The 11,594-nt window shown below is 39.1% G+C and overlaps 3 protein-coding genes across 3 annotated transcripts; 1 reads left to right on the top strand and 2 right to left on the bottom strand. All coding sequences in view use genetic code 12, as the record gives it.

The window, feature by feature from the left end:
- Positions 1-276: 276 nt before the first annotated feature.
- On the top strand, positions 277-678 carry KGF56_001975 (uncharacterized protein; the record flags this gene model as incomplete). Its single annotated transcript, XM_049323153.1, has 1 exon — positions 277-678. The coding sequence occupies one exon, from the start codon at positions 277-279 to the stop codon at positions 676-678; it is 402 nt and encodes a 133-aa protein (XP_049180975.1).
- A 363-nt stretch (positions 679-1,041) lies between these two features.
- Positions 1,042-5,193, bottom strand: MHP1 (Mhp1p; the record flags this gene model as incomplete). Its single annotated transcript, XM_049323152.1, has 1 exon — positions 1,042-5,193. The coding sequence occupies one exon, from the start codon at positions 5,191-5,193 to the stop codon at positions 1,042-1,044; it is 4,152 nt and encodes a 1,383-aa protein (XP_049180974.1).
- A 1,993-nt stretch (positions 5,194-7,186) lies between these two features.
- On the bottom strand, positions 7,187-8,893 carry ALG6 (dolichyl-P-Glc:Man(9)GlcNAc(2)-PP-dolichol alpha-1,3-glucosyltransferase; the record flags this gene model as incomplete). Its single annotated transcript, XM_049323150.1, has 1 exon — positions 7,187-8,893. One exon carries the CDS (start codon positions 8,891-8,893, stop codon positions 7,187-7,189), a length of 1,707 nt encoding a protein of 568 aa, XP_049180973.1.
- Positions 8,894-11,594: the final 2,701 nt, after the last annotated feature.

Here is an 11,594-nt window from a genome sequence, read left to right as displayed (position 1 = left end):
CCTCTACATTCAATGAGTATCCTCTACATTCAATGAGTATCCTCTACATTCAATGAGTATCCTCTACATTCAACAAACATCATCAAGGTAAACGGTTTTCATTGAATGAAAAAACCTTTCAATTTTTCACATACAAAAAAAAAAGAACAAACTATTGCACATCATAAACAAGAAGGAGCTCATTAAATATATAGATTAGCTTAGGTCCAGGTTTCACTTCTTTCCTCTAAGTTACAGTTTCGAGCTTCAGCAATAGTTACAAGTTATTAGGGTAAAATGGGTAAGCGTAAGTCGTCCACGAGAAAACCGGCGAAGAAGATAAAACAAACATTAGATACGCAATTTACTTGTTTATTTTGTAATCATGAAAAATCAGTAATATGTACTATGGACAAGAAGAATCTTCTTGGTGAGTTACATTGTAAGATATGTGGTCAGAATTTCCAGACTGCTATACATAGTTTATCACAGGCTGTTGACATTTATAGTGATTGGATCGATGCGTGTGAGGATTTGGCAGAAGATGCCGAGGGAAATAACGGTGAAGAGCAAAGAGAAGGTGAAATTTATTCTGATGATGACGAGGTTGGTGATGCAGAGAGGAGAAGGGGGCGTAGTGGAGAAGGTAGTGGTGGTGGAGCGGGAAGAGATATGATCGACTCTGAAGATGAATACTAAAATGACTATTGACACCTATCGACACTATCGACACTATCGAGCAGAGCGAGATAGTGGAGCAGCACTGACTGCCACCAACACTATCGAGCGACACTGACTGCCACCAACACTATCGAGCGACACTGACTGCCACCAACACTATCGAGCGACACTGACTGCCACCAACACTATCGAGCGACACTAGCTGCCACATACATCTCAAAACAAAACGATGAACCATGATTGCAAAGATATTTAAAGTGTATATTCTTATTCAAATAAAATAAAAAAAGGCTCGATATAGTCTGTTTCTCTCTATGTATATAGTCTCTTTCTCTCTATGTATATAGTCTCTCTCTATATATATATCTCACTTTCCTTTCATCAAGATGCAAACTTGTTTAGAATTTGATCATATGTTTCGTTCAAACTTGAATTTTCATCCTTGGTTGAGTCTCCTGCTACATTATTCTTGACATCCTCTATTTCTTGTTCAATAGCTTCTTTGGTAGATTTGGATGGATTTTTTGACAAATCTTTCAATTTTTCTTCAATAGTCTTAATATCCAGCACGTCCCGATTCTTCTCATCCAAGTCCGAGTCTCCACTCTTCCTTTTTTGTTGGAAAACTTGTTCCAAAGAAAGTCCATTCGATTTCGTTTTTTTCAAATACTCAATAATCTTATCCAGATCGGAAAGTTCAATACTCATTAACTTCTTTCTCAATTCTTCTCCCAGCAAATCACAATCTTCCACACTTGGCTTATCGAAATTCTTCAACTTAGAAAGCCTCAAGACAGACCCTTCTTCTCTATTTAAATTTACCAAATTGGTTCTTGAGTTGGAATTCGAGCTCAAGGGACTTTTGTTTATTGGAGAAACTACTGCAGGGATATCAGGCGCCACATGTAAATGAGTTTGACCATCATGAGAGTGAGCTCCTGCTTCAAATTCTCCTTTTCCTGCTTTTACTTGACCTTCACCATTATTGACCAAATACATATTGGCTTCAGTAGAAACAGAATCAATCAAACCAGGATCAATCAACTGTAAGCCCTGCTCAATGCTAGAATCAATAAAAATCAATCTGATCAAAGTCTCCTTTCCATCAATATCCAATTCATTTTTCAATTGTAGTCTAAGTAACTCGTCAATTGACCCCTTCAATTCCTTACGTATTGCATATGCTCTGGCTAAGAACGTTTTAACCTCTTGTGAATTTAAATCTAATTTATGTTGAGCTTTTAAAGACAAAATCGCATTGAACTGTTCAGTTAGTGATACTGATGTTGATGTTGATGTTGATGGTGAGGATGGGTCTGATATTGCTGGTGCTGCTGTTGTTGTTGTTGATGATGATGATGATGATGAATCGGTCTTTTTCGCAGCATACAATACCCTTTCCATATTCCTCATTGTGTATAATCCAATTCTCTCCTTGAACAACTCGGGGAAACTATCTGAATTGCATTCTAAATTAATCAATGTTTTAGAGTTCTTGACGGAGTTGACTAGAGCTGTTGCTGATATTGAATCAATATGATTCCCAAGAAGGGAGAAATAACCCAAGTTTTTGCAAAATGGAAGAATCTTAGCTATTTGCAAGATGGATGACTGACTGAAATTCTCATTTTCCAAGTGCAATCTGATTAATTTAGGAAACAATGGAAACTTTGATGTGAAATACTGCACAATTGACGATTCGTTCAGCTCTTGTAAACTGTTGTACGATGTAATACCATCATTGCTTTTACCAAATGTGCCAAACAAACGTTGGTTATTCGATAAATCCATGTACTTCAAATTTGGAAGTCTTAGCAAAACAGTCTCAAAAACTTCTTTAAAAGTATCACTAAAGACAGAATTTGTCGAATTCAAGCTTAGGAAAGAAAGCGTTGCTTTGGACAATACTTTTTCAAAATCGGCACATTTCGTACTATATTCCAAGAATATCTTCAACATTTGAGTACTTGAAAAATCATTATAGCCCAAATCCAACCCACGAGCAAAGTCACTAAATAGCCATGTGTCTACTACGATTTTCAAGTGTTTTGGAGTCAAATTGTTGAAGGCTAGTCCCAAGCGTGTAGTTCTTTTCAGTACAGCTAATTTCATCAAATTTTCAAAGACTTCAACATCGGTTACACAACAACCAGTTAAAATTAATTCGTCAATACCACCTCTTGCAACTAGTGTAGCAACGAACAATGACCAATCAACATCTGATCTATTGTCCTTATTGCATGTCATGCGTTCAATATGTTCCTCGACCTTTTTAGAATCACTAGTTGCTCTTCTCTTCTTTTTCTTCAAAACGTTCACAGACAAGGCTGGACACTGGGTAATGTCCAATTTGCTCAAAACAGTGTTTCTAGATAAAAACCAACAAAGTAAAGACCAGCCTTCTTCATTTATAGGTGTGTTTCTCAAACTCAATTTCTCCAATTGTTTCTTTGCGCTCATTGCTGCTAGCAATATTTTGAATTGCTCTATTGATAAACTAACACCATCTAATGAAACGCACATAATTGGAGCTATTCGCAAAAAATCTGCAAACGTTTGGATCTCAATCATGGTTGGAGTTGGATTTCTAAGTTGCAACACAGGGAGCGGCGCTAGGGAGCCAGGGGGGATTTGTTTCAATATAGCAGGTATTGGCAAAATTTCTCGTAAATGACAGCATCGAGAATACATTGTATCGAGAGCCATAAACTTCACCGGTTGTGTATAGTTGACTTTATGTTGCTGTGCCATTGGTGTATCAATGGCGATACCTTTTGCTCGTTGACTTATTGCCGGCTCGTTTTCATCAGAATCAGAACCATTTTGATCTTTACCTTCACCTTCACCTTCATTTTTACCTTCACCTTCACTTTCACCTTCACCTTCACCCTCACCTTCACCCTCACCCTCACCCTCACCCTCACCTTCACCTTCACCTTCACCTCCTTCTGCATCATCTTTCTTGACAGGTTCAGATGCATCTTTTCTAAGGTAACCTGATGCACCTGTACCACCAACAACAATTCCACCGCCCATTCCCATCAGAGATTTTTCCATTGCGATTTTATCTTCTTTTGACAAAGGATTAATGCGGATTTCACCACTCGGCAAAACCTCGACGTTTCCCTTTCTAGGAGTTCTAGATGGAATCTGTTGTGGGGGATCAATCAAAAAAGTAGATGAATGAAACGCAACTCTTTTCAATGGTTTCAAACCTTTGAAGCTTGGATTCAAATTGATTCCTGGGATCTGTGTTGCTGCTGCTGTTGTTGTTGTTGTTGTTGCCAGCGATGTTGTTGAAAGACTAGGCAGTGCAGAAGGAGAAGCAGATTTCTGACGAGCCAAATTAGACAGGTCAGATGAAGCGGAAACACTTTTTCTTCTAAAAAATCCAGGTAGTTTTGATTCGGTTTGAAGTTGTGGATTGCTCGTTGGTGATGCTTGCTGATTATACGTTACATTGTCATACCCATTTACTAAAACACCAGGAAATTGATTATCGTCGTTTTTTCCCGAAGTGGCTGAGGATCTTCTTGACGCAATTGATGAACGCCGCAAATCTTTTTGTTGATAGAATTTGATGTATTCTTCTAACCTTGGATCTTTTGTGGTCTTTGTATATGCCGGATTTGACATAGTTCTCTTTAAATGAATTGATGGATAGGTGTCGCTACCTGGTATGCCTTGGGATGATGGTGTTGTTGCCTGATGCGGTTTATTAGCTTTAGGATCATTTGATAATGATGGGGAGTAACTTGGCTTAAATATGGGGGGATTACTAATAATATGATTATTGTGACTATTGTGACTATTGTGACTACTGTGACTAGCGTGATTATTATTACTACTGTTATTCACCGTTGGTATTGAAGAGACTAGCTCTTGGGTTTCTTTGTAAAACTTTCCCTTGAGTTTTGAAAACAAGCCGCCCTTTTGAGAGCTTTTCCGTTTTGGTTTTTGATAGCTTGAATAATCGCTATGATTTGATGGGGAGGATGCTATATTTTCTTCTAGAATAGGAGTAATTGTAGGTTTTGTTTTTGTTGAAATTGCATCATTGGAATTGGAAATGGTGGTGCTAAGATGGGTGCTAACAGAATGAGAAGGTATGTGTTCATTATTTGCCTCTTCTTGCTTATTGGTGGTATTGGTAGTGGTAGTGGTGGCGGTAGTGGTGGCGGTGGTAGAAGTAGTATCGGTCAGGCTAGACTTGCTGGCATTGTGGTAATTAAGCGTGGAGGCATGGGGGTCGATTGATGAATCTGTCATGAACCAGTCAACGTCGGTATCTCGCACACCCTTTGAATACATATTAGACTCCTCTTTCAAAACATCTCTCATTTTTTTAAGAACATCTATTTCTTCCCGTGTAATGTCGGTTTTCCCCTCTGCAGCAGCAGCAACAGCAGCAGCAGTAGCAACAGTAGCAGTACTATCGTTTGATGTTTGAGAAGCTTCCTTTACCAAACCAGTTGTCTGTCGTTGGTTACCGTCAGCTTTCATAAATAATTGATCCTCGTCTTTGGCTGACATCTTAGCTTACTGGGGTTTCTTCTATACTGTGTATCTATCTATAAGTTTATAAGGTTGGTCCCTGTAAAAGATGTCAATCAATCAAAAGAAAAGGTTTCGATGCCTTGACATTTTTATTCTACAAAATTATTAAAGAGTTACAAAATAACATGTCACACCCCCTCCCCCGCGTCATACGTCAAAACCGCCCCACGTCAACCGCCCCGCGCCCCGCGCCCCGCGCCCACGTTCGCTTTTCCCCTCGTCCCGCCTAATCCTACACTACACCCATGCCCCTCGATTCTACGTTTTGGGCCCAGAACTAAACAATGTCTTTTAATGTCGCTTTAATTTTCCCTAAACCCTTTAAAGAGAAGTAAAAGAGAGGAGGTTGTAATCAAAGAGTGATTTGATAGCTGGTGGAAGCTGTTTAACAAAGCTATCTGAAGTTATACAATAAAGTCATATGCTATATGGCCGTCTTATTGTTACACTTTCAAACTCTATACAATACATTATCTACAGCATAATATAGTATGACTAGTCACCACTTACAATGTGCCATAAAACAAGGGAGATTTTCAAAACTATTACAGTAAATTTTTTTCCGACACGCTATTTTCAAATTAGTGGTATGACTTTTAAAATAATGGTTTAATTGCTTGCTAACAAATGCATCCAGTAGCGAGCAAAGCCAGCTACAACACTTGCGAGCGAAGCCAGCTACAACACTTGCGAGCGAAGCCAGCTACAACACTTGCGAGCGAAGCCAGCTACAACACTTGCGAGCGAAGCCAGCTACAACACTTGCGAGCGAAGCCAGCTACAACACTTGTGAGCGAAGCCAGCTACAACACTTGCAAGCAAAGTGAGCTACAACACTTGCGAGCAAAGTGAGCTAGTGGAGCACTTGATAGTTTGTTATAAGGACTAATTTTATGACACTGTGTACTAGCTCGCTTCGCTCGCTAGTAGAGCACTTGGTAGTTTGTCACAACGACTAATTTTATGACACTGTGCAAACTGGCCAATACTAGTGAGCTAGTGGAGCACTTAATAGTTTGTCACAACGACTAATTTTTTATAACGAGTCTCTGTGCAAACTGGCCAATACTAGTGAGTAAAGTGTGCTACTTTTTTTCTGACGAGTCTCTGTTTAAGCTGGCTAGTTTTTGTAATTTTCAATTATAGACTCGATTCGTCAACTAAACCTGGAGCCTATTTAGATCAAATTGGCTAAAAATAAAAAAACCATCAACTTAATCAAGAAATACAAAAAAAACACATATAGTGTAACTAGTTCTAGTCTGCTCCACTCGATAATGTCTAGTTGCTAGTGCGCTAGTTCTAATCTGCTCCACCATCTCGCTTCGCTCGGTAGTGAAGCAAGTAAAAAAAACAATTTGATAGCGACAACTGCAGGACTCGAACCTGCGCGGGCAAAGCCCAAAAGATTTCTAATCTTTCTCCTTAACCACTCGGACAAGTTGCCAATTTCCTTACCTTTGAAATCACGAGTTTCATATTACTGTGTTGATAAATAATTACTATCTACTGCTCCACTATTTACTACTTTCTACTCTCTACTGCTCCACTAGCTCGCTTCGCTCCTTAGTGTCTCAATTCTACCTACATTTTCAACAATTTCTCTCAACGGTAGTATTATCTGACTCTTTCATCATTGTACATTTCCATATCACTGTGTTGATAAATACAGTATATATCATATACCATATATCATGGTTGAATGTACCAAAACTATCGAGCAGAGCGAGATAGTATTGTAATAAGCTAGTCAGTGTGCTCCACTATCGAGCAGAGCGAGATAGTATTGCAAAAGGCTAGTCAGTGTGCTCCACCATCTCGCTCTGCTCGATAGTGTTGCAAAAAGCTAGCCAGTGTGCTCCACCATCTCGCTCTGCTCGATAGTGTTGCAATAAGCTAGTCAGTGCGCTCCACCATCTCGCTCTGCTCGATAGTGTTGAAAGTCTTGAATTGACTCAATATTTATCAATCACAATCTATATATCCTATAAATCAACCAAAGCCAGAAATATCCAAATGCAACAAATGAGATCGCCGTATTCAAAATCACCCACAAGTCAGGATATCTTGCTGGCGGAGGAATCATAAAGTCAATTGCATGATAAGCCATCATGCCAAGATAAGTGCACCATATCACTATACTGTTCAAATGCCGCCACCCTTTTGGTATAATCAATTTAAACCCAATTAACCAATTGATTAGAAACTGGGTGACAAAATATTGCAATACTAGACCATCTTTGTACAACAACGGATACATGCTAAATGTACCTATATTATTAATCCACTGAATCATGGTTATATCCCCGGGGTCAATAAATAAAAGCAATAAGATGGGACAAAGTGCCACAAGAATGGATTTTTCGTGGACCTGATATGAAAACAAGTAGAATGATAATGCGTTATATGCAAATCCATAAATTATTGCTGGTGCTTTTAGTTTGTGAATATTTGATTTTGATTTCGATGATGCTGCTTTTTTCACTTTGAGGAATATGTAGATATTTATTGGTAAAATAACCGATAATGTTGTTATCAGGGTCAATCTGGCCAATTGCGAAGAATCGTTGAATAATTCACGATACTTGATGAAAATGTTTGTAGTGCACCAGAAATTAGCAACCTTATCCTCAAACAAACCACGATTGAACGGGAATACTCTAATGAGTATCTGCTGTAAGGTCTTTATTGGATGATTGCTGAGTAAAAAAGGTAGTAAATAGATCAACTGCGTCACAACAACAGTTGCGCCAACGGCAATCAAATCTTGAAAGTGGTTCAATTGACTAAGTATATAGAAGAAAATGAAAATTGAATAGTATAGTCCCATTTGTTTGAAATTGATACAGCTCACAAACCAAATGCTTGCCAATACCAAGTTATTGTGAATCAAATCAATCACGGAATATAGAAAAAGCCCCAACATCACTGAATTATATTGAAAATGTCCATGATCAATCAATGTCAATCCTGGTTGGCTGACAATGATCAACGCAATAATGATCTGATCCATTCTCGATAGATTATATCTCTTGCCCCCCAAGATATGCGCAAGCAATAAAACAGCTGGTATGTAAATCATCAATTCACTGATGATGCTGGTCAATCTCAAAAAAAAGATCAACCCTTGACTTTCCATGCCTCTTGAGCTGTTTAAATGAAACCAAGCCAGGTTGATGAAATTGCCAATCTTGCCCAAGAACCAACTATGGTAAGCAGTCAATGGAGGATAATCCAACCCCCAATATGCCAAATCAAAAAAATACCATTGACTAATTGGCAAATAATTTGTTATTTCCATCCAATGTCTTTGGGCCTCGAAATCTCCATACATTGGAGGTGTGCCCTTACCTGAGTGCCCGCCTAGCCCAACTGCTGTTTGTAAGAGCACCGAACTGAGAATAAGGATATACCTTGCAGCCCATTGGTCGGGAGCTTTTTCAAAATAGTGAAGCAAATTATACACGGGTGAATCTGCAAAAATGCTTCTCTTGCATTTCCCAGGATGATGGTGATGGTGATGGTGATGGTTATGGTGATAATGCTCCTGCTCCTGCTCCTGCTCCTGCTCCTGTGTCAGTACCGCCTCTTGTTTTGTCACCAGTTTCTTCCCTCGTTTGTTTAAATTCTTTCTTTTTGGTTTATCAACCAGTCCCAGACTAGTAGACTTGGCCATTGACCCCATTGATAGAGGAAAAAAAGAAACGTGCCAATATGAAAATGTCCCTTTCAAGGTATTGCCAATAAGAAAATGTCCCTTTCAAGGTATTGCCAATAAGAAAATGTCCCTTTCAAGGTATCACCAATTTTTCAAATTTTTCACTTTTCAATTTTTCAATATTGCGCAATAAACAAATTAAGCTTTTAGAAGAAGAAGCTTAATTTGTTCACGCAATTGGGAAAGAGAAGGCCCAAAGTTGGCAACGGGACCTCTCTCTCTCTCTCTGTGTGTGTGTGTGTGTGTGTGTGTGTGTGTGTGTCTGTTTGTTAGTTTTGTCACTTTGAACTGTAGATATGTATTAATGTAATCAACCCCGTCTCTATTCCCAAAGGCATAGTAGCCTTACATTTGGGATCCCAGACGCGTCTTATTAAATGAATGACAAAATGTAGTACCCGACAATGGGGTGCTTTGATGAACTTACTACGATGGTGTGACTTCAAGTTTGTGGTGAAAGGAAACCACTTGAATCTTGCAGAGCCACTATTGAGCAGAGCCACTATCGAGCAGAGCCACTATCGAGCAGAGCGAGATAGTGGAGCACACTAGCTGCCACCGACAATCGACACTATCGAGCACAGCGAGATAGTGGAGCACACTAGTAGCCACCGACACCAACTGCCACCGACACTATCTCGCTCTGCTCGATAGTGGAGCACACTAGTAGCTACCGACAATCGACACTATCTCGCTCTGCTCGATAGCGTCGTATCTGATGGTGGTGGAATACTGTTTTGTCAATCAGCCAAACAATCGTATTGTCGTATATTGATGAGAGGTTAGTGTGGAATGAATTCTACTTCTAGTCAGCTATTTTACCATATTGATGGGAGGTTAGTGTGGAATGAATTTGACTACATAGGCAATAAAATTCTACTCCTTGTCAGCCATACTACCTTGTCAATGGCACAATATCTACTGCTATTCAGCCGTACTACACATTGACCTACCGGGTCAGTACAAGAGTAATCTAGCTTTTGCCAATATTTATCTTCTCCAACCAGAGATGGTACATACTTGTCACCGACACTAGCAGCACTATCGAGCAAAGCAAGATAGTGGAGCAGCATTGACTTTGGCCGACACTAGTAACATTATCTCTCTTCACTCGATAGTGGAGCAGCATTAACTTTGGCCGACACTATCAACTCTAGCAGCACTGACTGTCACCATCGAGCAACACCACCGACGCTATCGAGCAGAGCAAGATAGTGTCGATTGGAAATCGAAAAACGTGTACTTTTTCTTTTGTTTTTACCTCTTTTTTAAAATTGACCGTTGTAAATATTTTTTTTAGTAAAAAGTTCCCAAAACGGTAGTAGTGCCAATTTGGGAACAAAATCTCTTGAAAATTTTAGATTGTTATCATTGACAATTTTATCAGTTTTTTACTCTTTTTTGGTATTTTTTTTCCCGACACTATCGACACTATCGAGCGAAGCGAGATAGTGGAGCAGCACTTAAAAGCAACACTTTGTAGCGATACTAATAGCAATACTAGTACATTATCTCGCTTTGCTCGATAGTGGAGCAACACTCAGTAGCTTGCTACAACACTATCGGGCAGAGCGAGATAGTGGATCAACACTGACTAATGACCCTATCTCGCTCTGCTCGATAGTGTCGATTGGAAATCGAAAAACGCGTACTTTTTCCTCTGTTTTTACTTTTTTAGAAAAAAGTTCCCAAAATAGTAATAGTGCCGTTTTGGGAACTAAACTGCTTAAAAATTTTAGATTGTTTATCATTGACAATTTTATCAGTTTTTTGCTCTTTTTGGTATTTTTTTCCAGCCACCATCAACACTATCGAGCGAAGCGAGATAGTGGAGCAGCACTTGAGAGCAACACTTTGTAGCGATACTAGTAGCAATACTAGTACATTATCTCGCTTTGCTATCTCGCTCTGCTCGATAGTGTTCATCAGTAGCTTGTTACAACACTATCTCGCTCTGCTCGATAGTGTTTCTCGATAGTGTTTCTCGATAGTATCGTTTTTTTATCTCAATTAGCCTTTTTCATGTGATAGACAAAGTAGTAAAAGGAAAACATACTAAATGCTAGAGACTAGAGACTAGAGCAATAGACTATACATTATTACCTAAATAGAAAAGTATTTAAACATGTTGTTGTAAAATTTGCATCAACTTGATTAGAAATCAATTTTTTCAATTATTATCCATTATTTTCTCGGCTTGAGCTCATTAATATTGTTTGTACTATTGACATCGACACTATCGAGCGAAGCGAGATAGTGGAGCAGCACTTAAGAGCAACACTTTGTAACGATACGACACTATCTCGCTTCGCTCGATAGTGGAGCAGCAATTAAAAGCAACACTTTGTAGCGATACTAGTAGCAATACTAGTACATTATCTCGCTTTGCTCGATAGTGGAACAATACTCAGTAGCTTGTTACAACACTATCTCGCTCTGCTCCATAGTGTTCATCAGTAGCTTGTTACAACACTATCTCGCTCTGCTCCATAGTGTTCATCAGTAGCTTGTTACAACACTATCTCGCTCTGCTCCATAGTGTTCATCAGTAGCTTGTTACAACACTATCTCGCTCTGCTCCATAGTGTTCATCAGTAGCTTGTTACAACACTATCTCGCTCTGCTCCATAGTGTTCATCAGTAGCTTGTTACAACACTA

This window comes from Candida oxycetoniae (assembly GCF_023343755.2).
Source record: "Candida oxycetoniae strain CBS 10844 chromosome Unknown scaffold73, whole genome shotgun sequence".
NCBI lineage: Eukaryota > Fungi > Ascomycota > Pichiomycetes > Serinales > Debaryomycetaceae > Lodderomyces > Lodderomyces oxycetoniae.
This window is presented reverse-complemented; position numbering and strand designations above follow the sequence as displayed.